Source organism: Chiloscyllium plagiosum, unplaced genomic scaffold, assembly GCF_037043375.1.
Source record: "Chiloscyllium plagiosum isolate Xiang-an unplaced genomic scaffold, Cpla_swu_hap1 HiC_scaffold_33, whole genome shotgun sequence".
NCBI lineage: Eukaryota > Metazoa > Chordata > Chondrichthyes > Orectolobiformes > Hemiscylliidae > Chiloscyllium > Chiloscyllium plagiosum.
The window spans coordinates 4,833,526-4,858,328 of record NW_028270171.1 but is presented as its reverse complement, the minus strand read 5'-3'; the positions used below and the strand labels follow the sequence as shown (position 1 = coordinate 4,858,328).

Genomic DNA, 24,803 nt, shown 5'->3' with positions numbered 1-24,803 from the left:
CCGAAATGCTACCCACTGAGCCATAGCTAATGCCCAGACACCTTGTGACAGCATTCCACCTGATTCACAAATGCCAATCCTGCATGAAACCCACAACACATAGATCAGTGACACCTCCTATTACCACAGGAGGTGCCTTATCACCTTGTGTTGAGTCAAACACTCCTGCTGCTAATGACTGTCAAAGAAAGTGTTTGAAAAAATAATTTTTAGCGCACTTGCTGTGAGTACTGCAAACATTGTCATTTTAAAGCAGTTTTCCCCATTGACTCTGTGCCCCAGGACCAAGTGGATCTTGAAATTATTGCAAGCATTGTGTGCCTGATGGTTGTGCTATTTATATTCAACTCTCCGATATCCACCATCAGACGTTGCTCTTTCGACTGCTCCCTAACTGTATTCTGATTAAGAATGCATTCAACAAAAATTATGTCTGCATTTAATGATTGCAGTGTACTAATGAGATCATTTACATCCAACCCCACTTCTCTCAGAGCTCTCTTATGACTCTCGCGTTTGGCCATGACTATTTTTTTGTGGCTGTGCTTTCACTTTTCGCCTGCTCCTCACCCTATTCTTTTCTCCTGCTCCCTACCATTTCTTCCTCCCTCTCCACCTAGCTCTCAATGGCCCTGCAGTGTGTAGGTTTCCTCTTACATTGAATTACATAGAACACTACAGCGCAGTAGTGGCCCTTCAGCCCTCGATGGTGCACTGACCTGTGAAACCAATCTGAAGCCCATCTAACCTACACTACTCCATTCTCGTCCATATGTCTATCCAGTGGCCATTTAAATGCCCTTAGAGTTGGCGAGTCTACAACTGTTGCAGGCAGTGAATTCCACGTCCCTACTACTCTCTGAGTAAAGAACCTACCTCTGACATCTATCCTATATCTATTACCCCTCAACTTAAAGTTATGTCCCCTTGTGCTAGCCATCACTATCGCCATCTTGCTATCTCATCATTGTCCCAAGGCAGAGCACAGGCAGATCCCACATTACTCTATGTTGCCTGATTCCACTGCGGCTAATGGGTTTGTGTCTGACAAACCAGCTCTCGACACAGAAGCTTCAAGAAGCCATTCGCTCCATTGCATCGATGTTCGCTCCTTGGTAGAATGATTCAATTTGTCTCAATCAATAAACCCACTGGATATTGGAGTAGAGTAGGTCCCTCCCTTGAACTTTACCCTGAGCTGAGTAAATTCCCACTGAACCCCCCCCCCCCCCCCCCCCACCACCACCACCACACTGCACCATTTCAAGTATTTATCCAGGATCTCTTTTCAAAGTTCCTCATGAAACTGCCTCAACCACCCTTTCAGACAGTATGTTCTAGATCACAACAACTTTTAAAAAAAACTTTTCCCACTCGGTTTTAGTTTTGCCAGCATGCCCCAATAAACAAACAGAGGAAATAGGAGCAGGAGGAGGTCATTCAGCCCTATGGGTCAGCTCCTCTATTCAGTGTAATGATGGTTCAGCGACCATCTCAGTCCCCTGTACCGTCTTCCACCCCCCATGCCCTTTCATGCCCTTACCTCCACATGCTGTATCCAATTCCTTCTTGAAAACATTCAATGTTTTGGCCTCAAATGCGATCTGTCGCAGAGAATTCCACACTTCCAGGGCAGGGGCAGCACGGGGTTAGAAACAGAGTGAAGCTTCCTCTACACTGAGCCACCATCAAACACTCCCAGGACAGGGACAGCGCGGGGTTAGATACAGAGTAAAGCTCGCTCTGCACTCTCCCCATCAAACACTCCCAGGACAGGGACAGCATGGGGTGAGATACAGAGTAAAGCTTCCTCTGCACTGTCCCCATCAAACACTCCCAGGTCAGGGACAGCACGGGGTTAGATACAGAGTAAAGCTCTTGTGGCAGAGAATTCCACAGGCTCCTGGCTCTCCGGGTGAAGGTATTTCTCGTGATCTCAATCCTAAATGGACGGCCCTGTATCCTTAGCATGGGACCCCCCCCCCCCCCCCCACCTTGGTTCTGGAACCAATCTGAAAACTTTAAGAACAACCACCTGGTCGTGTTATACCAAGTAGCTTTTTCTGACGAAGGGTGTGAATCTGTCTCGAGTTGCACGTTCATTTCTTTTCCTTAACTCCAGCTCCCTACTTGGTTTGAGCATGTCAGTATGTTTGTCATCCTTCTCAACTGTGTCACTCTGGGAATGTACCAACCTTGTGAAGATGTGGACTGCTCCAGCGACAGATGTAGGATATTACAGGTAGGAAATCACTATGTCCCTCCTTCTCTATTAGAATGCATGCATCATCCAAAAGGAGCCCTCACTCCCACCTCACTATCTCTCATTGTCAAGTTTCCTAAGCTCGGACACATTGCTTTTGAAGGGGAATGCGAAGTCAGAATGAACAGAAACCTGAACAAAATCGAAAATAGACACAGAAAATGAATAGGAGAGAGAAGCTGAGTTAATGTTTTGAGTTCATCATGTCTCTCCTTCGGACCTAATAGTAGCTGTGTTCTGAGCATATTATCTCTCATGTTATTTGCACTGAACACAAAGACTAAGATTGTAAGAGGCTGAGCACAAAATGACTGTCCTGAGATAACAAGTACTCAACAACATTTTGAATTGATGTAGCAGCTTTCACATCCCAATAGGCTACACAGGAACATTTTCAAAGCAAATTTGACGCCTCACCACATAAAGAGTTGCTGGGAGAGGTAACCAAAAGACACAATGAAAGAGGGAGGTCCTTCACAGAGATATGGAGGGGTCGAGAGGAAGGCACAGACATTCCTTCAGAAATTGGTAAAGGATGAGGCATCTAAAAGATCAGAACTGGAGGAATATGGAGGGTTGTGGTGCCCAAGGTGATTATTTAGATGGGAGATGGTTAGACAAGTTGAGATTAGCTTGACCAGATACAAAGTATGATCCAGGGCCAAATTAAAGCAACTATCACTTTCCAGGCTTTTGACGACTTCATCTTTATTTTCTTCGCCATGGAGATGGTGGTCAAGATGGTTGCCTTGGGGATCATCGGGAAGAAGTGTTACCTTGGCGACACATGGAATCGATTGGATTTTTTCATCGTGATGTCCGGGTAAGTGAGAGGTGAGCTGAAGTAATCTCAGCTCGGAGCGTTAAGAGAAAGATGCAAATTAGCATTTTTATGAACAAGTCAATTATTTCTTCTGAGCTGTTGACAATCAAGAGAGTAAATTCAAAATTAAATGTAGCTTCGTTCTAAACCTTTCATTTTTGCCTTACCCCTCTTCTGTTTTCATGTTGAAGTTCAATGTCTGGTAAAATATTTTAGTTTAATTCCTCAGGATTTTTGAACAAACCATGCTTGAAAGTCATTGGATAAGAAACATGACTGTGAAATATACTGCCTGGGAGATTATCTCATAGCCACATGCTGTTCATCCATATTTCACATTTTTATTTACATTTGCTGCTCATTTCATTTCTGAATAGAAGGTTTTCACATCAAACACTTCCAGGACAGTTACAGCACAGGGTTAGATACAAAGTCAATCTTCTTCTATACTGTGCCCCATCAAATACTCCCAGGATGGAGAGATTTAAAAAAAGACAGGAGGGGCAAATTTTTTATGCAAAGGGTGATTCTCGTGTGGAATGAGCTTCCTGAGGAAGTGATGGATGTGGGCCAGGAATAGACAGATGGGACCAGTTTAGTTTGGGATTATAGTCAGCGTGGACTGGTTGGACTGAAGGGTCTGTTTCCATGCTGTATGACTCTGTGACTCTATGACAGGGACAGCACGGGGTTAGATACAGAGTAAAGCTCCCTCTACACTGTCCTCCCATTAAACACTCCCAACACAGGGACAGCACGGGGTTAGATACAGAGTAAAGCTCCCTCTGTACTGTATCCCATCAAACACTCCCATGATAGGGACTGCATGATATTAGATAAAGCTCCCTCTACATTGTCCCCATTAAACTCTCCCAGGACAAGGACAGCATAAGATTTGATACAGAGTAAAGCTCTCTCTACGTTGTCCCCCATTAAACAATCCCAGGACAGGGATAGCACAGGGTTAGATACAGAGTAATGTGCCCTCTACACCATCCCCCATCAAACATCCCCAGGCCAGGGACAGCACAGGGTTAGATACAGAGTAAAGCTCCCTCGACACCGTTCTCCATGAAACACTCCCAGGACAGGGATCACGCAGGGTTAGATACAGAGTAAAGCTCCCTCTACACTGTCCCCCATCAAACATTCGCAGGACAGGGACAACACAGGGTTAGATACAGAGTAAAGCTTCCTCTAAACTGTCCCCCATCAAAGACTCCCAGAACAGGGACAGCATGGGGATAGATACAGAGTAAAGCTTCCTCTACACCATTCTCCATGAAATACTCCCAGGACAGGGACAGCACGGGGTTAGATACAGAGTAAAGCTCCTTCTGCACTCTCCCCAGTCAAACCATCTGAGGTCAGGGATAGCACAGGCTTAAGTACAGAATAAGGTGGAAGAGTTGGTCAAACAGGATGGTATTAGGAAAATGGTAAATATATAAAGAAAAATGATGGAATCTAAGCTAATTTACAGTCATTTCGTTAATAATGAGTTCAGTCAGAGACAGTGTCACAACTCAGTTGGGAAAAATGTGATGGAAATGAAGCCCTTTTATTCAATGCCAGTGAATTCATTGCAGTGTGCAATATGGCCAAGTTAATAATCTGGGATTGTGACTATCAGACTGTGACTACTCACCATGATAAAACAAGACTCACACCAGGTATCATTAATAAACATGAAAATTTTTTAAAATGTTTATTGTAACAGTCTGCTCCTCTGAGAAGGTGTTATTGACACTTGGTCATTTCATATAGTCAAGGCTAAGACAGACAGATTTTTAATCAGGAAGGGGCACAAGTTTTATGGGGTAAAGACAGGCAAGAGGATTTGAGAAATACCAGATCAGCCATGATTTCCGCAGATGGCAGAGCAGAGTCAATGGGCTGAATGGCCTTTGCCTGCTCTGATGTTTTATGGCCCACATTGCAGCAAAAACACATTATTAATTACAATTAAGGATATGTTAATGACTAAAATAATGTAGACTTAAAGCATAACACCTTCAAGTAAAAACACACGCTTTAATTTGCACACACGTTGGATAGACTGACAGACAAGGCAAATAGCCTTTTTAGGAATGTCACAGGTTGAAAATGGAGGCAAAAAAAGTTATCGAGACTGTGGATCAGAGGACAATGCAACAGGGGGAAATGAGGTGACTTTTCTCACCGTTTGTTTTGTTCTGGTTTCTTGACAATGATATCATGTGCCTGTCAACTGCAGCGATCCTTAAATCAGTGGCTGGTCATTTGGACCTAGGCTTTGGCCAGAAAAATAAATTATGTTTCCTTTTGCAAAGCCTTTGATCACATTTTCCTTTTCAATTCAACAGAGCGGGAATGCAAATACCCTTTGCTGCAGGTTTTATAGAGATCTGTGCCCCGCCTGCTTTCTCTCCTCGAAATTCAGTGTCACATCATCACTTTAAACCAACCAAGTCCTGTCACTTGGCAAGTGAGACATTTTTTTCCAAGGAAAAGTATCAAATTTAATTCCAGCAAAAGAGCACCACATAGCTTCTCCCCCCTTCCATGAGTTGTGAAGAAAGTAACTAATCATTCAAATTTCCTGTTTTTCAGTTTATATTTTGAAGCCCTTCTACAAAATATCTACTGACCTTACCATAGGAAGCACAGTGAGAGAAGAGAGAGAGAAAGAATTACAGTAAAGGTCTGGTCAGACAATGAGGCTCTGAGATGTTATAACTCATTGGACAGAAGGTGGGGAGAGGGGAAAATCTGTTCAGTTTTATAATCGGGTGCGTGTTATGTTGGGACAGTGTCCCTTTAAGTGGTGAGTCATGTGACACTGGAGAGTCATCAGGAGACAGTGAGGACTGCAGATGCTGCAGAGTGGAGAGTGTGGTGCTGGAAAAACACAGCAGGTCAGGCAGCATCCGAGGAGCAGGAGAGGCTTATTGTCAGAGACGTCGATTCTCCTGCTCCTCGGATGCTGTCTGACCTGCTGTGCTTTTCCAGCACCACACTCTTGACAACTGGTGAGTCGTCAGCCTGGTTTGTGAGCTTGGTCAGATGGGTTTTGGGTTTTTCCAAAGGACACATTTACAGGATAGAATCTCCTTGTTGGGATGCAGATAACAATGAGTTTAGGTGCTCTTTAGTTCTGGCTGGAGCCTAGTAACTGCACAGTGCATTAGAATCTAGTTTGACCTTCAGGCCAAGTTTGGTGATACATCCATGACGATTTTCAGTGACAGGCCAGTGCGTTGACCCCTTGCTGTCTCTGGGTCATCCTCCCTGAGATGAGTCAATGCCACAAGAGGGTGATGGGGGCTGAGTGTAGGGGAGTTCCCTTGCTTGGGAATATTCTGGGAACTACATGTAGTGTTCACCTTGTTTTATGTTCTTTGGAGGCTTCGACAAGGTGCCCTCTCCTTCCCTATGTTCTGCATTGGCACTGACCACATCTGGCCTCCTACCAAGATTGCAGACCCCTGTGACTGGACAGTAGGCACAGAGGCAGTCCCTGAGCATATCTCCCAGCTGAACATCAGTGAGGGGCGCTTTGGATTCTTTACTCTAAGAATGCAAAGCAGATCAAGAGGGAGAGAGGTGGACTCATGATCCGTGAGTTTACAGACAATGCAAAGCAGATATTTGCCCACGGTTGGGATACTGGCATTAAGGAGTCGAGTTTCAAAATAAGAAGTCTCCCCGTTTAACTTAGAGATGAAGAGGAATTCTTTCAGAGGGGTATATGTGCTTAGGATTCTCTTCCGCAGAGAGCAATGAATGTCGGGCCATTGAATAAAGTTTTGCTTCACAAATATTTCAAGAATTAAGGCAACATCAAAAGAGCTTATTGAATGGTAGAGCAGGGCACAAGGGGCCAAATGGCCCACTCCTTCTCCTGATTTGTAGCTTGAGTGTAAAAGGGATGGATGAGGAAAAGGGTAGGTGAAAATAGAGACCATTGCATGTTTTCAGGGGAGTGTAGATGAACATACAAAGCAGGAATATAGGAATAAATATTTCATCTCAGTATGAGAGGGAGCTTTGTAAACACCACCCCCCCTTAACAACTAGAGTCTGACAGAGCTCAGTGAGATGATTGGTTTGGAGCAGACAGCTAAGAGACCGAAAATGGAGTTTTATTAGCAGAGAGTGAGATGGAGAATTTTCGGATCTTTTATGTTGGTTCAAGCCTTTAATAAAGTTAATCCTTTCAAAAGAATTTGCAAGCTTTACAGCAAAGCAGTTGCTTCTTGAGCTCCTTGTGTCAGTGTAAGCTTATTTTTCAAATGAAAGTAATCCTGAATTCATACCAACGAGCCAATCCCTCGGTGTAACCCTGCGCTTTCCTCTTGCTCAAATGTTTACCTTCTCTTCCCTTTAAAAGATGCAATGGTATGTCCCTGTAATAAAATACTCCAGGCTCCAGAAATGTTCTGCATAAAGAGCTTTCTCTCCAACTTCTTCATCAGTCTCCCACCAGAGGAAATGAACTTTGTAAGCCCTTTCACTCTGGGTCACAGTTTCTCTGGTTCTGAGGAGGCAAATGGACAAGGTGCCCTGGGAAGAGGGAGGGACCCAGAAAGGGACAAACCTGGGCTTGTGATGTCTCTGTGGGAGCCGCCCACCTCCAGCTCACACCCTGTTTCCGACCCTATATCAACTGTGACCCAGCTTGTCAGCCGAGAACATAATCTAGATTGACCACCTGGCCATGTTGTTTAAAAACCTTATGGCACTCTCTGTTAATGGAGGTCAGTATTAATGCCAGTGATGCCAACTCTCTAAAATTGCCCGTGAGTTCTCCCGAGCTAAAGAGTAAAAGCCTTAGAGAAAATATCATAGTGTTTTTTAAAAGTGTTTTTGTTTGAAAGTTTGTTAATAAGGCTCAGTAGTTAGCACTGCTGCCTCACTGTGCCAGGGACCTGAATTCGATACCAGCCTCAGATGACTGTCAGTCTGTGTGGAGTTTGCACGTTCTCCCCGTGTCTGTGTGGGTTTCCTCTGGGTGCTCCGGTTTCCTCCCACAGTCCAAAGATGTGCAGGTTAGGGTGGATTGGCCATGCTAAATTGCCCATAGTGTCTAGGGATGTGCAGGTTAGGATGGATTGGTCATGGGAAATTGCCCATAGTGTCTAGGGATGTGCAGGTTAGGATGGATTGGCCTTGGGAAATTGCCCATAGTGTCTAGGGATGTGCAGGTTAGGATGGATTGGCCTTGGGAAATTGTCCATAGTGTCTAGGGATGTGCAGGTTAGGATGGATTGGCCTTGGGAAATTGCCCATAGTGTCTAGGGATGTGCAGGTTAGGATGGATTGGCCTTGGGAAATTGCCCATAGTGTCTAGGGATGTGCAGGTTAGGATGGATTGGCCTTGGGAAATTGCCCATAGTGTCTAGGGATGTGCAGGTTAGGATGGATTGGCCTTGGGAAATTGCCCATAGTGTCTAGGGATGTGCAGGTTAGGATGGATTGGCCTTGGGAAATTGCCCATAGTGTCTAGGGATGTGCAGGTTAGGATGGATTGGCCTTGGGAAATTGCCCATAGTGTCTAGGGATGTGCAGATTAGGATGGATTGGTCATGGGAAATTGCCCGTAGTGTTAGTTGCTGTAGTCAGAGGGAAATGGGTCTGGGTGGGTTACTCTTCAGAGGGTCGGTGTGAACTTGTTAGGCCAAATAGCGTGTTTCCACACTGTAGGGAATCCAATCTTTTGAAATGTTGACCATAGGGAAAGAAACTAGCCAAGGGTCATCCATCTGAAGGCAATGATTGGCCATTGGGTGCTGGGCATGACGAGGGTGGAAGTGCTGGGTGACAAATGGTGAGGGGGTGCTGGGCGGGGAGGGGTGGGCAGATGATCACATGTTGAAAGATTCAGGAAGATGCCCACCTTGAGTTGGCAACCCCACCCATGGGAGCTGGAGTGGGGGCTGTCAGCCATAAGTCCACACTCCAAGGCAAGGTCAACACTTTGGGAGAGTAAGAGAGATGAAACAAATGTGCAGGCTGTTTATATGTTGGGAAGTGCACTTAGAAAATCGCTTTGCACTCTCTGGAAGATTATATAGAACAAGCACTCCAGATGTCATTCTCAATTCCGTTCTCCCTCTCCTCTCGTCTTGACAGTTGAGTTTTGAGCCAAGGGGACCATTAATACATTTCTTGTCAGTCTGCCTTGATTTAGACAGGACCATCCAGCATTACTAAGCAACAGCCCTGAGACATACTGATTGCTTAAGACAGTGCCTGGCTTTAGAGGAGAAATAAACAGCCGTGGACTGAGCTTGAAGGAGCAGAGAGGCAGGAGAGCAATGCGGGATGTAGCTCGATTGTTCAACGTCAGTGATTTACTTACAATGAAATTCAGGCAAGCTTCAGGAGGGGCAGTGACAGGGTTATCTGACCCACTCATTTTAAAGCAACCTATGACTGACTCAAGCTGTTAGATGCTGTCTTGCAGGTGTCATGTTGTGTTTAATAACTGCAGTATTAATAAAGATAATTGAGGCAATCACTGGGACAATTTAACTTTCCTGACAGCCAGCTGCTCGATGCAAGAGAAGGTGCAAAGGATCATCTCATTTCACCGGGGCAGGTGTGGAACTGGAATCAGTTGCAATTAATGGTTTGATATAACTTGTCGCTAATACATTATGGAGAAGCGCATCACGCCTACAGTGCAGAAATAGGCCATTCAACCCATCATGACCAAGGGTTTGGGATTTTATCAACACTGAGTCATTCCTGATGTTGTAACCAGAACTGGGCACCAATTCCGCTGTCTCCTTTTGACTTTTCCTACGTATCAGCAGCAGACATGCAAAACGTTCGAATCAGCAGCTGGAGAGGTTTCTCATTTGTGAAACCTGCTGTACAGTGGCGGTGCTGTATCTATGAGAGGCTCTGCATCACTGCCACAACTTGCTGCTCCAACTGCACAGCCAAACACAAAGTTGGCGTGGATTTACATCAAAATTTAATCTCACTTGTAAATACTTCACTTTATTCATGTGTGCATCATGATTATTAGATCCCCTACAGTGTGGAAATCAGTCCACACTGACCAGCGTAACGCTCGACACACCCTAAACCCACTGCTAATGTCATCTGGAATTCCACATTCCACTTGATCCAGTCACCCAGAAGGCCATGTTTCCCATAGGGCCCATAATATCCCCCCGCGGTGCTCAATTTGCACCCAGACCTCCTCCCACTCCTCTGGAACCTTGTCAGTAAATCCTTTCTCCCTCATCAATCTATCCAGCTTCCATGTAAATGTATCAGTGAGTCATTGATCACTGCCTGTAGCAGTAGGTAGTGATCAGTGCTCTCTCTGGAAGGAAAGCTTTCTCCTGAACACCCCAGGGAATCTTTAGGGATCACCTTGTGTTTACAGACCTTGGGTTTGGCCATCCCCACAAGTAGAAACTTCATCTCGACATCAAGCCGATCGTGACATCAAAGACCTCAATGAGTTCACATCTCAGCCTTGTCTTTTCCCAAAAACCAAATCCCTTGGTATATAGGGACATCCACAATGCCTTAGGGAGTAAGTTACTGGATTTTGACTGAAGGTACGGGAATATATTTCTATGTCAGGTGAGGGAGGGGAACTTGCAGGTGGTGCATGTAGCTGCTGCCTTTGTCCTTCTGGATGGAAGTGGTCATGGGTTCTCAGAGGAATAAATGATGGTCCATGACATGAGAGATGTTCTTCTTTAAAATAGTTGATTATATCCACCTCAGGGAACAGAGAGGACCTTGGGTCTGTGCTAGAATCTTTGACACAAACACACAACCTTTGCCTCCAAAGTCCTATCCACTGAGGCACAACTAAGGGCTCAAGGTAAGGTCATTCTAACACTCAGTAACTAATACCTCCTGACCATCTACTGGATGACAGTGGAACTACCGGGAGATAGTTTTATAGACACCATGAGATGGTCTAATTAAAACCCAGGTGGATGGTAATCCCATGAGGAACAATGTGCATCAAAAAAGCAAAACTCTGTGAAGAAGGTTCCATGTTTGTACTTCTTTGTTTTCACTGAAGTTTCTGTCACAGAGGGCAACTGCAGGGTCATGTGATTTACATGCCCTTTGACCCTGGGCACCAGCTGTGTTTTTGGCTGGAACATGGGAATGAAAAGCAACAGATGTCAAATATCACGTGAAGCCCAATTTAAACATGTTCACAAGGGACTCGATGGGGAGCAGAGCATCCAGGTTCATTCTGAGAGAGAGAGAGAGAGAGAGATCCTAACTACTTCCTAAACTGATTGCATAAGCTTTGAAAGATTTGACAGTGCTTTGAAATTTGTATTTTTTAGTTAAGGGCTGAATTTTAATAAGGGAGAAACCCGAGAAACAGTCAATGACTGGGGGGGCCATGTGAAAGGAGGCAGGATTTAAAGATAAATGTGCAGGCTAGAGTCAGGATAAGGGGGAGAGAAATTGGGGATGGTGGCTTTAGGAGGGGATATTAGAGTGTCGGAGAGTTAGAGGTGGGTCAGGCTATAGCTGAGGTTAAACATTCTCCTTCGAGTGTATTAGACATTAAGGAAGCAGTGTTGAGAGTGTGGCGCTGGAAAATCACAGCAGGTCAGGCAACCTGCAGGAGAATCGACATTTCGGGCATAAGCCCTTCATCAGGAAAGGCTTATGGAAGCAGTGTCAGTCAGCAAGGGAGAGGCAGGTAGGCAAGTGGAGCTTAATCAGCAGAGATTGGGAGGTGATGGAGATTGAAGCAAATGGAAGGCTGCGAGAGGTTTGGACTGCGATATGCAACAATTCGCAAACAAAACTGAGCCCTCAGATAGGACCGGGTGGTAAGTGATCAATTCGGAATGCCCAGGTTGTGACTGGCCCAGAAGATGGCTGCGGGAGCTGGTGAGCATTATTCGGTAGATGCTCACATGATGGTTTTGGTGTTTCTCCTTCAGAGTGAGGATGCTTCATGCTGCCTAACGTGGAGTCTTTACCACAGGGGAGTGGCAAGCACAGCTAGCCAGGGGTTGTGGCAATCACATGACCAAACAGGAAACCCATCTGCCACCCATTCTTACCATCTGCCATGTTCTGAAGAGAATACAGGTCAATATTCAAGCTGTTTGCTGTGTTATAAACCCACCTTCCCTCGCCATTGAGCCCTGGAGCGGGACTCATAAGAATCATAGAATCCCTGCAGTGTGAAAACAGACCATTCGGCCCATCGAGTCCACACCACCCCTCTGAAGAGCATCCCACCGAGACCCCCCAACATCTCCGTAACCCTGCATTTCCCATGGCTAACCCACCCAACCTACACCCCCTTGATACTTTGGGCATTTTAGCACGGCCGATCCACCCTGACCTGCAAATCTTTGGATTGTGGGAGGAAACCGGAGCACCCGAAGGAAACCCACGCAGACACGGGGAGAATGTGCAAAATCCACACAGAGTCGCCCGAGGGTGGAATCGAGCCCAGTGTTCCGAGTTCAGAGGCAGGGACACTACCTGCTGCCCTGAAAGACCTTAACAGTTTGAGTGGTGAGCTAGACCGAAATGTTAGATGAGAAATCTGCAAGGTTAGAGGGAATGCAGAGACGTAGAGAGACTGAGTCAAGATGGATTGGATGCAAGTGAAGTGCTCACCTTTGCCAGCTGTGTACTGAGCACTTATAGGAGTTGGCATTAGAGAGGTGGATGATTCATACATGACCAGAACAGAGCAACCTGTCACTGTTAACTGTAAATAGAGGAATTACAGTTCTCCCTCACACTCAGTCTGTGTGGTGTGAGACTGTGGTGGGGAAGTGAGTGTCAGAGCAAGAACTATCAGTCTGGGTAGCCCAGCCCCCTATCACTGTCTCAATCAAGCCTTGAGTTGTGAAACATCAGGAAGCAGAGCTGGTGGTGTAGTGATAATATCACTGGGTTAGTAATCCAGAACATCAGGCTAATATGCTCACTCCCACCACAGCAGATTCTGGAATCTGAATTTAGAAAACTGGAATTAAAAGCTAAGCTCATGGTCACTTTCTAACCACTGCCAATTAAGGATGGCACGATTGCTCAGTGGTTAGCACTGCTGTCTCACAGTGCCAGGGGCCCAGGTTCGATTCCAGCCTTGGGTGACTGTCTGTGTGGAGTGTCCCCGTGTCTGTGTGGGGTTTCCTCCGGGTGCTCCAGTTTCCTCCCACAGTCCAAAAATGTGCAGGTTTGGTGGATTGGCCATGCAAAGTGGCCAGCGATGTGAAGGCTAGGTGGGTTAGCCATGAGGAAATGCTGGGTTATAGGGTGGGTCTGGATGGGAGGGTCAGTGTGGACTTGATGGGCTGAATGGCCTGCTTCCACACTGTAGGGATTCAAAATTGTTGTAAAATCCCATCTGGTTGACTAATGCCCTTTATGGGAGGATATCTGTTGTCCTTACCTGGTCTGGTCTACACGTGACTCCAGACCCACAGCAATGTGGTTGATGTTTAACTGCCCTCTGAAATATTCCCAGCAGGCTATTCAGTTGAACCTAGTACAATGACAGGCTTTGCCATGGCATCAGTTTCCACCCGAATAACATCTAAATCCAAAAGATCATCCTCCAGCAGGATGTCACCACCAAATGTTTCCTCCCCTCCTCTCCACTGGCAACATTCCACAGGGACCATTCCCTCCATGACATCCTTGTCCATTCTGAACACCTCCTCGCCTTCCCATGCTAGTTTCACGTCCAACAGCTGAAGGTATAATCACTCAGTCTCCTCCCTCCATGCTGTCTGAGCCCCAAGCACACCCAAAGCAGTGCTTTACTTGTATTCCCTTCAAGCGAGTCTGTTGCAATCACTGCTCACAATGTGTACTCCTTTACCTTGGCAAGACCACATGTAGACTGTGTGATTGCTTCACAGAACACCTTCTCTCACTCTACAAGGGTAATCCCAACCCTCTGTTTCAGTTCTATACACCATCTTGCTCCCACACTATCATTTCTATCCCTGTGTTCCAGCAAACCCCAGACTAAGATGCAGGAACTGATCCTCACTTTCCCTTTGGAGGGATATGGGTTGGGTGCTGGCAGGTGGGACGAGATTGGGTTGGGATATCTGGTCGGCATCGATGGGTTGGACCGAAGGGTCTGTTTCCATGCTGTACATCTCTATGACTCTATGACTGTACTGTCCTTAGGACTCAACATTTACTTCAACAGCTTCAAACCAAGAACATTGTCCATCATTTTGATTATGTCCCTTCCCTTCCAGTTTCTGGTTTGCTTGGAGTGGAGCTGACCTACTTTCTGCTATTAACACTTACTCTCCTTCTGTATCGTTTCTCCACCATTAACACTCCCCTCCGCCTTTAGGCACCCTCACCATATAGAACATAGAACATAGAACATTACAGCCCAGTACAGGCCCTTCGGCCCTCGATGTTGCGCTGCCCTGTCATACTAACCTGAAGCCCATCCCACCTACACTATCCCATGTATGTCCATTTGCCTGACCATCTCGCTCCTCTTCCTTCTTTGTCAACAGCATTAAAAAAAATTTTTCCACCCCCCTTCAGTTCATCTGCAAGTGGAAATATCCACTTTGTTTCTGTCTTCACAGATGCTACCAGACCTGCTGAGTTTCTCCAGTATTTGCTGTTTTTATTGCTGACATTAATCCTTTGTAGAACTTTGCTTTTATAAAGTTTTTTTTTCAGATGACAGTATCATTACTGAGTATTTTATATTGAAGTTTTGAACTCCCCCAGTTACTGAGGCAGGATTCAAGCACCTATTCCCAGCGCCAAGAGCTGGGCCCCTGGGTGAGGTTGGTGCAAAACACCATCTTTGCCTCTTCCTGAGGGGCTTCCCATTCTGGCCTCAGACCCCTGGGCTCAACTGTTGTCAGTTTAGTCAGAAGAATGGATGGATTAGATTCAGAATTTGAGACTTGGGGGTGGACTGTGTGGAAACAGACCATTCGGCCCAACTAGTACACACTGACCCTCTGAAGAGTAACCCACCCAGACCCATCTGACTAATGCCCCTAACAATTTAGCATGGTCAATTCATCTAACCTGCACATCTTTGGATTGTGGGAGGAAACCGGAGCACCGAAACAGACACAGGGAGAACGTGCAAGTTCCACACAGACAGTCGCCTGAGGCAGCAGTGCTAACCACTGAGCCACCATGCTGCGGTTCCACTGTGCTGCAGTTTGTACGCTTGTACACAGAACACAGAAAGCTAGCGTGCAGACTAGTAGGTAACAGGGAGGTAAGTGGAATGTTGGTCTTTATTACAAAGTGGTTGGAATATGAGAGTGGGCAAGTCTTACTGCAACTGTACAAGGTGGTGGTGAGAGCACACCTGGAATACTGTGAGCAGTTTTAGCACCACCACCCCCCAACCCTCCCTCACCTTATTTAAGGAAAGATGTTGTTTCATTGGAGGGAGTCCAGAGGAGGTTCAGTAGGATGGTCTCCGGGATGGAGGGATTGTCTTATGAGCAAAGGCTAAACAGGCTGGGTCTCTACTCCCTGGAGTTTCGAAGAATGGGAGTTGATCCCATTGAAACATCTCGGAGTCTGAAGGGGTTTGACAGGGTGGATGCTGAGAGGGTGTTTCCCATCAGGGGAGAGTCTCGGAGCAGAGGGCACAGTCTCAGAATAAAGGGGCACCAATTTAAGACTGAGCTGAGGAGGAATCTCTTCTGTCAGAGGGTTGTGAGTCTTTGGAACTCCTTGTCACAGAGAGAGCTGTGGGGGCAGAGGCCTCGTGTATATTTAAGGCTGAGATCGATTCTTGATCAGACGGGGAATCACGGGTTACAGGGAAAGGACAGGAAAGTAGACGTGAGGAATGTTGGGTGAGTCACGATTGTACTGAATGGCAGAGCAGGATCGAGGGGCCAAATGGCGTTCCTGTTTGTTATGGCCTTGCAGTCCCTTGCTGCATGCTGCACTCTAGCATTGCTGCTACCTCACTTTGTTTAACCCCTTAGCGCCCTCCACACAGAATTTGTTGCAGAGCAGAAGGAGACCAGTCAGCCCATCTTGTCTACACCGGCTCGTTACCTTGTACCAATCGCCTTCCCCCATACCCTTGCCCATTAATTTTATCTATGCAATCATCTATTACCCTCTTGACTGGGGTGATTGCCTCTGACCAATTCAGTGCGGGTTTACTGGCAGAATGGCCATTGTTGGCAGTCTCCTAACCTTGGGGCAACCAGCCTTTTCAGAGAACTGAACGGGACTGATAGATCAGGGACTGTAACCACGAGCTAACTACACCGCTCAGGCTCCAGGCTGAAGGTGCCCTTGCTTGGAAGTGCCTGTGGTTCCTGTCACTGTGTTGCTGCTCACTCCCCTCGAGGGGTCACTCCATGACCTGAAATCAAAAAAATTTCATTTGTAAGGCTGTGGAAATGCTGGGAGACTGACAGTGGTTTAAATGCCTCCAACACCTTCCTCTCCAACATCCACTCCCCATAGAACAGTCCATATCACCCCCCCCCCCCCACCCAAAACTCCCCATCATCCATCCCCTACCCAACACTCCCCATCACCCACCCCCCCACCCAACACTCCCCATCTTCCATCCCGTACCCAACACTCCCCATCACCCACCCACCCCACCCAACACTCCCCATCACCCACCCACCCCACCCAACACTCCCCATCACCCACCCCCCCACCCAACACTCCCCATCACCCACCCCCCCCCACCCAACACTCCCCATCACCCACCCCCCCCACCCAACACTTCCCATCATCCAATCCCCTCCCAATACTCTCCATCATCTAACCCCTACCCAGCACCACTAGCAGGGCAATTTGCACATTTTAAGAAACAGAGAGTTTTCATTTCTGTCGCATCATTCACTGCCTCAGTACATCCCAAAGTGTCCTGCTGCCAATGACTACGTTTTTTTGAAATCCCATCAACTCTTCCAATGCAGCAACCAATTTGCACACAGCAAGCTGCCACACAGAACAGTGTGGTAATCCGGCCATCATCCCCGTTCCTGATCCCAGAGATTGCACTGCACTCCCCCACGGGTTTTCGAATAGTATCATGGGACTGTTTGTTTGCCTGACAGAAACTGCTCTGACGGTACCTCAGACAATATGCAGAGGGTGCAGCATCTCAAGTATTTTGAAAGTAGGTAATTTCTTGATGATCAAAGGGATGAAAGATTATCAGATGACAGGCAGGAATGCAGAGTTGAGGTTAAAATCAGATCAGTCGCGATCTTATTGTTTGGTGGAACAGACTCGATGGGCTGAGTGGTCTGATCTAGTTCCTTCTTTGTATGTAATTTCCTTTCTGTTAATGACATGGGGATAACCTTTCGTTTTACAAGTTTTAATGCTAGGCTGATAGTAACAGTCGACCTGAATTAGCTTCTGAAGAAAGTTTCTCATGTCATGGGGCCTTTATTTTAGATGAGCTTCCCAACAGTATGGAAACAGGCTCTTTGGCCAAACAAGTCCACACCGACCCTCCAAAGCGTAGCCCAGACCCATTCCCCCTACCCTATACTTACCCCGACTAATGCACCTAACACTACGGGCAATTTAGCTTGGCCAATTCACCTGACCTGCTCATCTTTGGACTCTGGGAGGAAACCGGAGCACCCAGAGGAAACCCACGCGGACACGGGGAGAATGTGCAAACTCCACACAGACAGTCCCTGAGGGTAGAATTAAACCCTGGTCCCTGGTGCTGTGATGCAGCAGTGCTAACCACTGAGCCGCCATACCACTCCGATATATTCCTTCACCTGCCAGCCATTTACGACAGGAATCTCCATGTTGCCCGTTAGCTGTCTGAACTGTAGCTCACTCGGGATAACGGATGTACACTGAAAACTCCAGGATCAGCTGGATTTGGAAATGGGGTGGCTGGTATTTCTGATGGGAAGGAGGGTGATGTGTAACTTGCCTGTGCCACCTGGGTCAATTGACCCGAGGAATGGCAGATGGAGTTTAATTTGGATAAATGTGAAGTTCTGCATTTTGGTAAAACACACAAGGGCAGGACTTATATAGTTAATGGTAGGGCAATGGGTACTGTTATACAACAGAGAGACCTAGAGGTTCAGGTACAGAATTCTTTGGTTAAGAAGGCATTTAGCATTCTTGACTTCACTACTCAGATCTTTGAGTATAGTCATTGGGATGTCATTTGAGGTTGTACAGCACATTGGTGAGGCCTCTTCTGGAATACTAAGTGGAGTTCCCAATGAGGGGCTTTTGCCCGAAATGTCAATTCTCCTGCTCCTCGGATGCTGCCTGACCTGCTGTGCTTTTCCAGCACCACACTCTCGACTCTGATCCCCAGCATCTGCAGTCCTCACTTTCTCCTTATTGTTAAGTTGGAGAGAGTTCAGAAAAGGTTTACCAAGATGTTGTCAGGAATGGAGGGTTTGAGATATAAACATAGAAGGAAAGGCTGGGTCTTTTTCACTGGAGGTTGAGGGGTGACCTTGTAGAGCTTTATAAAATCAGGAGGGGCATAGATAAGGTGAATGGCAAATTCTTTTCCCTAGGGCAGGGGAGTTCAAAACTAGGGGCACATTTTTAAGACAAGGGGGGAAGGATTTAAAGAGGACACGGGGCGGGGGGCAACCTTTTTACACAGAGAGTGGTTCGTGTGCGGAATGAACTGCCAGAGGAAGAGTGGATGTTGGTACAGTTTCAATATTTAAAAGATATTTGGATAATTACATGAATAGGAAAGGTTTGAAGGGCCAGGAGCAGTTTAGTTTGGGATTATGGCCGGCACGGACTGGTTGGGCCGAAGGTTCTGTATCTGTGCTGTCTGACTCTGTGACTCCAGCTCCATTAATCTCACTGCAATAAACTATATTTAATGAGACAGAGAGAGAGTCCTAGAGGTTATTTTTGTAATAATCCCCGACTCTGGAGTTCCATTGACCCTACGCTCAGTGAGGAGGTGTCTGAGTGTTTGTAGTCCTTCCATTGAACGTGTCTTGGTTCCCTCGGGCTGGTTCTGGGGACGGCAGTACTGTCCTGTGAGGAGCAACTAGTTTGGCTTGCCCAGAGTTTAGAAGAACGAGAGAGCATCTGATCGAATTGTATCAACAGGGTTGGACAGACTAGATACCAACAGGACATCTTCCTTGGTTAGGGAGTGAAATGAGGAAGATTTCTTCACTCACGGTGGAGTGAACCTGTGGAATTCTCTATTGCAAAAGGCTGTGGAAGTCAGGCCGCTGATTACCTTCAAGAATGAGATTGATTCATTTTTTATATTTTAAAGGCATCAAAGAGTTATGGAGGGAATGTAGCGTAGAGAATCAGTCATGATCGTTTTAAATGGTGGAGCAGGCTTGAAGGGCCGAATGGCCTATTCTAGCCTTTTTGTAATATTACTGCATTGGAAACTGGAGGCAGCTTCAGGTGGGGTTTACATTTTTTTTGGTGGGGGCAGGGAGGTGGTGGATGGAAGCTGACTTGTAGGAGTTAGAGTCGAGAGTGTGGCGCTGGTAAAGCACAGCAGGTCTGGCAGCATCCGAGGAGCAGGAGAGTCGACATTTCGGGCATAAGCCCTTCATCAGGAAAGAGCACAATAGCCAAACTGTTTGTCACTGTGACCCTGTTTTGACAGGCGGATATTGCTGCTATCCCAGGGCAGTGAGGGAAGGAGGTGGACTGCAGGCGAGAGACCAGGGAGAGGCTGTTTGGACAAAAACACTGCTCTTTCCCCAGGGCTTGCCAAAAAGACACAAACGCTTCAAAGATCAGGCAGTTTGACCTGGCCCACTATATCCAGCAATGAGTTAAAGGGGCCACATTGTTGTTTACATTTGAGAGCTTGTGAATCCGTTTAAAGGGAGAGGTTATGGCTCAGCGTTTTGGACACCTCAGCTCAGATTTAGGGCGTGTTACTGTGGATGCTGGTTGAAGCATGGAGTTCAGGGGACAATTCAGAGTGTTTTTGACTTGAGAAGGAGTTGTGGAGGTCTAAATGGGCTAGTTTTCTCGATGCTGTTGCATTCTGGTACAGAGGCAGATTTGAAATGCAATCACACCCAGTACCTGCGAGAAATTGAGCTCAGGGCGGGATGTGTAAAGGGTAAAATTAGATTAGATTAGGTTACATTACATTGTGGAAACAGGCCCTTCGGCCCAACAAGTCCACACCGACCCGCCGAAACGCAACCCACCCATACCCCTACATTTACCCCTTACCTAACACTACGGACAATTTAGCATGGCCAATTCACCTGACCTGCACATCTTTGGACTGTGGGAGGAAACCGGAGCACCCGGAGGAAACCCACGCAGGCACGGGGAGAACGTGCAAATTCCACACAGTCAGTCGCCTGAGGCGGGAATTGAACCCGGGTCTCTGGCACTGTGAGGCAGCAGTGCTAACCACTGGGCCACCGTGCCGTCACGTTATTGTTTAAACAATTTTAGGCAGCGCACTGCAAACTCTTCATTGCATTAAATTAAAAAGCAAAATACTGTGTCTTCTGGAGATCGAAAATAAACACAGGTAATCCTGGAGAAACTCAACAGGTCAGCCAGCATCTGGAGAAAGAGAAGTGGGATGAACATTCCGAGTCTAATTACTTTTCGAAGGAAGGTCTCTGAAGAAAAGTCAAACAGGACCAGACATATTAATGTTGTCTCTGTCTCTCTCTCCGCAGACACTGCCCAAGCTGCTGAGATTCTCCAGCACTTTCAGTTTTTACCCCTTTATTGCATTACTGTTTGTGGGATCCTGCTGTGTAGAAAAAGTGCATCCTGCGTCAGTGACCGTGTCTGCAGTATCAGGGTGGGGTTGCAAAGTGCTTGGGGAAAGTCCCGTGGTTGTGAGAGGTGCGACACAAATGCAAGCTCTTGGCTGTCAAAGAACCTCTCCACTTTGTGTTCCCTCATGTTGTGTCTTGTCTTGTCTCTCACAGGATAGTGGAGTACTCGCTGGACCTGCAGAATGTCAGCCTGTCTGCAATCCGGACCGTGCGTGTCCTGCGACCACTGAAAGCAATCAATCGGGTTCCGAGTAAGTGCCTGATTTCTGATTCTGCAGTGTCACCCTGCCTCTAACCTGGCCTCAGCCCATTCGCTGTTGAAAACTTCCTTTGTTTCATTTCTAAGTTACCTCCAGCAGCAACCATTCCACTACACCCCCGGCCAAACCTCTACTCACCTACCAACTGGCTCAAACCTCAGCATATCTACAACTCTACTGTTCAAATCCTGGCTCACTCCATCTCATTCCCACTCCCTCATCACTCCCCAATCTACACAGCCCCAGTGCCTTGATTTTTAAAGATAAATCGATCCTCTCTCTTCCTATCATGTTCTCCCACCCTGCAATTTGTAATTTTTGTGCTTTTCCCATTCTTGTCTCGGGGCCCTAGTGGTATTATCACTGGTCTGTCAATCCAGAGACCCAGATAATGTTCTGGGGACCTGGCTACAAATCCCATGGCAAATGGTGCAATTTGAATTGAACTTTTTAAAAGTCTGGAATTAAGAGTTTAACGTCCTTACCTGGTCTGACCAACAAGTGACTCCAGACCCACAGTAATGGGGTTGGATCTTAGCTGCCCTCTGGGTAATTAGGGATGGGAAATAAAGCCCGGCCTAGCCAGTGATGCCTTCAGCCTCTGAATGAATAGAAAAGAAATTCTTTTTTTTGGCAATCCCTGACTTTATTGATCTGCCTGGGTCCGATGTCCTGCAATTCCCTCCCTCAGCCTCTCTGTTTTCGTCACCTCTCTTGGCCAAACTTTGTCTGATAATGGCACTCTTGAGTTGCATTACTATGTTAAAGGTGCGATATAAATGCAGGTTATTGTTGTTGCAGTAGGTACCGTGTTCTGTAAGAAGAGAGAAGGCATTCAAACATCATCCAGGCACGCACATATCTTCCAGGAGACTGCTTGGCACAACAGCCCAAGGGTTCATTGTTTCAGGTTGACTTGAACAGCAAAACAAAACACACACGTATTATTTCCGACCTCACAAACGTGATTGGCGGCATTTAACTTGACTGGACAGAAGAAGCAATTGACCCAAAAAAGACCTCGATTCCTAGTGTCAGGGGCAGCCTCTTGCTCTGATTGGCTCTCTCCAGTTGACTGGGCTTCATTTGGTGGTCATTTACAAAGTAGGCCTCTGGGTAGAGTTTGTGAAAGGCAGAGGTGGAGTACTCTTGGGAATTTCATCAAATGCTCAGCCAACATTATCTAACAAATGGTGGAAAGGTAGCTGTATCTGTGAAGGGCAAGCCCTCATTGTGGTATTGTCAGGGAATGGGGGTAGTGGGAGTGGGGTCGCTCTGATTTTGGCTAAAGAAGGATTCCCTAGTATATCGTTCTCCATTTACATTTCCATTCACCAATCTATTCATTTTCCTTAACCTATTCAAAATGGCAATGGAATCAGGGGGACAGTGGAAACCTTTCTCTGTAAAATACTTGTGATAATAAAACCATTCATTTGTTCAGTCAATGACACCTTTAGTGAAGTCTATAACCCAATCACAATTTGTTCGAAGTGCATTCCACATGAAAGCAGAAAGAATAGGAACCCTTCGAGACCACTCTGACATTCAGTGAGATATTGGTTAATCTCCTACCGAAACACCATTTTCCTGCTCTAACCCCTGACTGTTGATATTTTTAATATTGAGGTACATAGCTACTTCAGTCTTCAGCATACTGACTGGTTGAGCTTCCACACCCTTCTGAAGCCTAACCTTCACCCAAACTGTAACCCTAACCTCACCCTAATCATAACCTGAGCCCTAACCCTAACCCTAACCCAAACCTGAACCCTAACCCTAACCCTAACCATCACCCGAGCCCTAATCCAAACCTGAACCCTAACCCTAACCATCACCGGAGCCCTAATCCAAACCTGAACCCTAACCCAATCATATCATTGATTTAGTAAGTTTGCAGATGACACTAAAGTCGGTGGAGTAGTGGACAGTTTGAAAGAATGTTACAGGTTGCAGGGGGATTTGGATAAACTGCAGAATTGGGCTGAGAGGTGGCAAATGGAGTTCAATGCAGCTAAATGTGAGGTGATGCACTTTGGGAAGAATAACAGGAAGGCAGAGTACTGGGTCAATGGAAAGATTCTTGGTAGTGTGGATGTGCAGGGGAATCTTGGTGTCCATGTACACAGATCCCTGAAAGTTGCCACCCAGGTGGATAGCGCTGTTAAGAAGGCACACATTGTGTTAGGTTTTATTGGTAGAGGGATTGAGTTCTGGAGCCATAATGTCATGCTGCAACGATACAAATCGCTAGTGCTGCCGCACTTGGAATATTGTGTACAGTCCTGGTCGCCCCATTACAGGAAGGATGTGGAAGCATTGGAAAAGGTGCAGAGGAGGTTTACCAGGATGTTGCCTGGTCTGGGGAGATGGTCTTGTGAGGAAAGGCTGAGAGACTTGAGTCTATTCTCATTCGATAAAAGACGTACAAGATGATCAGAGAATTAGGGTAGACAGTGAAAGACTTTTTCCCAGGATGGTGACATCAACTGAGACGAGGGGGCATAGCTACAAATTGAGGGGTGATAGATTTAGGACAGATGTCAGAGGCAGGTTCTTCACTCAGAGAGTGGTAAGGGCGTGGAATGCCATACCTGCCAACGAAGTGAACACAGCCACGTTAGAGAGATTTAAACAATCCTTGGATAAGCATGTGGATGATGATGGGATTGTATAGGGGAATGGGCTTCGAATATGTAGGTTTGCTCACTGAACTGGAAGGTTCATTTTCAGACATTTCGTCACCTGCTAGATAACATCTTCAGTGAACCTCTGGGCCAAGCACTGCTGATAATTCCTGCTTTCTGTTTATATGTTTGGGTTTCTGTGGGTTGGTCACAACACTGACCTTCAGCTAGTTTTGTGTCATTAGCTTCTGCCTAAAGCTATTATCACTACACGGTTGATCCAGAGGCCCAGGTAGTGTTCTGAGGACCTGGGTTCAAATCCCAATATGGTAGATATGGACTGCTCCTCGGATGCTCCTGACCTGCTGTGCTTTCCAGTAACACACTCTCAACTGGAATTAAGAGTCTAATGATGACCCTGATTGTTGGGGGAAAGTCCTATCTGGTTCACTCATATTCTTTAGGGAAGGAAATCTGCCATCCTTACCCAGTCTGGCCCACATGTAACTTCAGACCCACTGCAGTGAAGTTATCTCTTAACTGCGCTATGGGTAACTAGGGATGGGCAATAAATTCTGGCCTAGCCTGTGACGCCCATATTCCATGAATGAATTAAAAATAAATTTCTCTCTGTCGCCTGTAATCAACAGCTGAAACCATGAAGGACGAAAGCAGAGATTGTGGGACTTCTCTCTCTCTCTCTCTCTCTCTCTCTGACTGGCCTGGTCAATTTGTCCTTTCAGGAGAACATCGTATCAATTGTATATTGGGAACATAACATTATGTTGCAAAGGCCAAGTTTCATAGAGCTTCAGTTTCCTACAGGCCAGTGGAAGCAGGCCATTGGGCCCATTGAGTCCATGCCACCCCTCCGAAGAGCATCCCACCCAGACCCACCCCGTCCCAGTAACCCTGCATTTCCCATGGCCGATCCAGCTGGCCTGCGCGTTGTTTGGACTGTGGGAGGAGACTTCTCTTCTTCAGGGCCGTGCTTGTGTGCAGGTCAGTCAGAGCTCAATTGCTTCTCTGTTCAGGTAGATTAGAACATAGAACATAGAAAGGTACAACACAGAACAGGCCCTTTGG

The 24,803-nt window shown here is 46.5% G+C and overlaps 1 protein-coding gene across 5 annotated transcripts in view; it reads left to right on the top strand.

Moving 5' to 3' along the window:
- Window positions 1-24,803, top strand: part of LOC122542112 (voltage-dependent T-type calcium channel subunit alpha-1I) — a 483,496-nt gene that overhangs the window by 263,942 nt on the left and 194,751 nt on the right. For 4 of the 5 annotated variants that reach the window (XM_087978229.1, XM_087978227.1, XM_087978226.1 and 1 more), the window contains exon 3: window positions 20,984-21,081. In XM_087978229.1, the coding sequence (XP_087834355.1) occupies window positions 20,984-21,081 (98 nt within the window). Of the gene's footprint in view, window positions 1-2,130; window positions 2,243-2,952; window positions 3,087-20,983; window positions 21,082-24,803 lie in introns of all 5 variants that reach the window. The other variant, XM_087978230.1, reaches the window with a different exon arrangement.